Source organism: Benincasa hispida, chromosome 8 (genome assembly GCF_009727055.1).
Source record: "Benincasa hispida cultivar B227 chromosome 8, ASM972705v1, whole genome shotgun sequence".
Lineage (NCBI taxonomy): Eukaryota > Viridiplantae > Streptophyta > Magnoliopsida > Cucurbitales > Cucurbitaceae > Benincasa > Benincasa hispida.
In genome coordinates this window covers 40,147,304-40,151,328 of record NC_052356.1, presented here as the reverse complement: position 1 = coordinate 40,151,328, position 4,025 = coordinate 40,147,304, and the positions used below count along the sequence as shown (strand labels likewise).

The 4,025-nt window shown below is 31.1% G+C and overlaps 1 protein-coding gene across 1 annotated transcript; it reads right to left on the bottom strand.

Moving 5' to 3' along the window:
* Positions 1–870: 870 nt before the first annotated feature.
* LOC120083370 (zinc finger protein SHOOT GRAVITROPISM 5-like) lies at positions 871–3,709 on the bottom strand. Its single transcript, XM_039039102.1, has 3 exons — positions 3,248–3,709; positions 2,625–3,030; positions 871–1,804 (listed from the first exon to the last, which is right to left on the bottom strand). Exons 1-3 carry the CDS (start codon positions 3,357–3,359, stop codon positions 1,102–1,104), a joined length of 1,221 nt encoding a protein of 406 aa, XP_038895030.1. The 5' UTR covers positions 3,360–3,709; the 3' UTR covers positions 871–1,101.
* Positions 3,710–4,025: the final 316 nt, after the last annotated feature.

Below are 4,025 nucleotides of genomic sequence, written 5' to 3'. Positions count from 1 at the left end.
AAAGACTGTATGTTTGTGAATTGTGAGAAGAGTTTTTGAGAGTGACAAGTGAGTCTATGATTAAGTCTCCTTTGGCCCCATTCCCCACAGTGGCACTGAAAAACATGGCACTTTTTCCATTTGTATTTATTTGTAAAGTAAAGTAACCAACCCCCTATCTTCCTCCTTCACTTAAACTACATCACAAACAAAAACCCACAAGGACAATCCTTTTTTCTTTTCTTTTCTTTTCTTTTTTTTCTCTTCTCTTCTCTTCTGCCATTGTTTTTAATTCTGCTCTCTGCCCATTCTTTAATGCTGTACTGAAAGACACATCATTTCTTGACATGACTTCCCCATCCAAAATCCCCCCCTTATGTTTTATAATTTTTTCCTATTTTCAAAACTTTCTTCAATTATATTTATATCAACCCCCAAAAAAAGAGGTTCTTCTAACTTCTAAGAATGAATGTCTTCTTTTTCTTTCTTTCTTTCTGGCCCTATCTATCTAATATGCTATGAGTATGAGTATGACTTAAAATTGATTTTTCAATGTCAATGCCCAAACCAAACCAACCAGGATTGATTGGAAGAGAATAAATAACCCCTCTCTTTCTTTTCACCCTCCTTTTACAATTTCACATTTGAAAATTTACTTTCTAATTTTTTTTCTTTTTAAAGAAAGTTTTTATGGCTTATTATCTCCTCTCATAAATGCAACAGCCTTTTCTTTTCTTTCTTTTCTTTTTTACCATGTATTATTGGAAAAGAAAAAAAAAACTCTCTCTACGTAAATTCAAATAAATTTAATAAGTAAATAGTGTATTTTATAGTGATTTTGAACATGATAAAAATGATTTTAGCAATTTTAAAATCATTCACAATATGCACTTACACAAACTAAATTTTGTATTCTATTAGATATAATTGGGATCAATATGAGAGATTAAGATATTGAAATCTCAACTTGTTTGTATGTTTTTTTTTTTTTTCTTAGATGAGATGATTGTCTCAAACAATGTATAGTAAGCAATTATAAGGAAGTGAAAATGTTTTTCTATACGAATCGTAAAATTTATCTCATTAAAACGACAACAACAACCATAACGATAGGAGGAATATTCAAATTTTAGGCAAGGGATGAAAATGTTGCCTACAAACTTGGCAAGTTATTTGGAGGATGGTGGAGTTGATTTTCTTGATGGCATGTTCTTTCAAAGCAAGAGCTCTTTGTAACTCAGCTTGTGCTTGTTGTCTCATTCTCTTGGCATTCACTAACTCCTTTTCAGCCAATTCAATCTGTTTCTTAGCTTCATTTCTTGCTTCTTCAGCCACAGCTTTCTCTTCCATTGCCACTCTCATTTGCTCTTTAGCTTCCTCTTTCAGCCTCAGAAACCCCAATTTCTCATCATCATCATCATTGTTGTTGCTATTGTTATCTTCATTTTTCTCACCATAATTGCAAGAACCAATGGAAAGTTGCAAATGGGTTGAGTAATTTTCATGTCTTTTTGGAGAAACTGAAACATGAATGGAAGTTGAATTGGTGGAAAGTTGAAGGTCTAAATTTTGATGATGATTATGGTTAATACTTCTTTGGGGAATTATTGTTGTTTTTGTAGAATATTTTTCAGCTCCATGATGATGATGATCAATTGTTGTAGTAAATGTCTGGTTTTGGTTTAAGAAGCTGAAATTTGTATCTGAAGAAGGGCTTGGAGTTGGACTTGAAGCTGTTCTAGATAAACATGGAATTTTTTGTTCTGATTGTTGTTGATGATGACCCAATTTGCAATTATCTTGGTGTTCTATGAAACTCTCCACCCTAAATCAAAATAAACAAAACTCAATATTATCCAAATATATGTATAGAAAATTAGACAGATTTTTAAGGTTTTCAGGTTTAGCTAGTGATCAATATTCACAGATTTAATGTAATGCTAAGAACCCATTTTGATTTAAGAAAATTAAAACAAACCCATCAATAAAAGATTGTTCTTTTACAAAATAAATAATAATAATAATAATAATAATAATAAATTACATCTTTTTTTTATGAAAATTATCTAGGAATATGAATAGTTTCACATATAAATAAGAAGAAAGGAAAACCAATGATATATACAAGTACATAATTTTAATAACATTATTTACTACGGGACCAATAAAAAAAAAAAAAAAAAAAAAAAAAAAAAAAAAAAAAAAGTTAAGACAAGAAAAAATACCAAAAATATTCGTTTGTCCTGACAAAAAATTAAACTGATTCTCGTTGAAATATATATATATATATATGTGTGTGTGTGTGAAAAAAAAAAAAATAAACCTAACTACACATGAACTGATCATTGGAAAATGTGCCAAATTGCAACACAAAAAGCTGATTTATATAAACTTGTGGTTGTTCACGATGATGAATGTTTGTATATTTCAGTCAGAAACATTCAGCAGCCATTAATAGTAAATAAAAATGTAAAAAGTAGGAGCCGCCAGAAAAAAAAATTAACCTCATATTCATAGCTAGATAATGAAACCAAAAACTATATTACATTACATGGTTTAAATTAAAATAAATTCTAATATTCTAGCATGTACGATGTTGGATTATCATTGAACTCAAAAGCTTAAATGGATGGATTAATATGTACCTGGAGAAAACCCGACCACAATCACAAGAATGGCCTCTAGTTCCACAAGTTTTGAGATGAGCTTTGTAATCAGATTGAACAGCATATCCTTTAGAGCATTTTTCACAAACCCATTGCTTATGGTTACTATGTTTTCTTCTAAAGTGTTTCTTTATTCCTACCAAATCCCCCAGAGCATGAGTAGGGTTATGGTGTAAGCAGCTCGGCTCCGGGCAAACAAACACTCGTTTTCTCACTACGGTCGTCGTCTCCGTTCTTTTCAATAGCTTCCACGGCACCTTGTGCCGACGTCGATGCATTTGTAGATTCTGATCTCTCTGAAACCCTTGATTGCAGATCTCACACACGTAACGATCTGATTCCAATAGAGTTTTTGGAGAGAGAGAAACCACCTCAGCATCTGGGTCTGTCAAACATAGCTCAATTGTTAAGACACCAATTTATAGAATTGAATTATACATGTTAATTATTTAGAATAAAAAAAAAAAAAAAAAGGTTGAACCTTGATCAATCTACCATCATAAACTATATATATACGATGAAAAAAAGAAGGAAGAATTTTGATATATAATACACACAAATATTGATTATCGATGCTAAAATTTGGACAGGAAAAAACGCACCTGGAGTTCCGGCGGGTCTCCGTTTTCTTTTGTTATTGGTTCCATTGTTTTCAAAGCAATTAGACAAAGGCTCAAAACAAGGAAGTGAAGGAGAAGAGAGATCAGCCAGCATGGGAAAAGAAGAAAAGAAAAAAAAAACAAAGAGCTTCAAATGAAAGAGAGAATGAATTAGAGGACTTGAGAGCAAAAAATTTCAAGAAGAAGAAGAAGAAAATGAAATGAAAGGGGAGTTTGAAGTAATTGAAAATTTGAGATGATAAATTAGGTGGGTTAGAGAGAGAGAGAAGTAAGAAGAAGAGGAGAGAGAAAGAGGGGATGGGTTTTATTTATTTATTTATTTTTTTTTTGGCTTTCAGCTTTTGTTTAATAAATTAATGGGCTTTTAAAAATTTCAGCTTTTTGGATCAGCTTTTTTTTATATCCCAGGCTTTATCTCAGCTTTCCTTTCTCTCTTTACTTCTTCCAACCATCTTCAGCACATGTAGTTATTGAGTTTCCTCAAATGAAACTTTTCAAAAGGAGAAATATATAATATATATTTAAAGGTGTGTGTGTGAGAGAGAATTTAAACTTATTAGGAAGCAAAGGCTTCATCTTTATAATGGAAAAGGGAAAAAACAAACAAACAAACAAAAGTATTTACTAAAAACATCAATGAAAGTTACCTTTACTTTCACTTCCCATGCATTACTCATAGATAGAGATATATGTAAGTATTTGTGTACATATATATGACTTTTAAGGTTCCGTTTTATCATTTGGTTTCTGAAAGTTAAAG

Bases quoted from the DNA above. Each gene is read 5' to 3' on its own strand.
- LOC120083370 (XM_039039102.1), bottom strand. From the start codon at position 3,359: ATGCTGGCTGATCTCTCTTCTCCTTCACTTCCTTGTTTTGAGCCTTTG. The intron at 3,031-3,247 runs GTGCGTTTTTTC...TATGTTTGACAG, and splicing joins GAGACCCGCCGGAACTCCAG to ACCCAGATGCTGAGGTGGTT. The intron at 1,805-2,624 runs GTACATATTAAT...ATTTTGATTTAG, and splicing joins TGTGGTCGGGTTTTCTCCAG to GGTGGAGAGTTTCATAGAAC.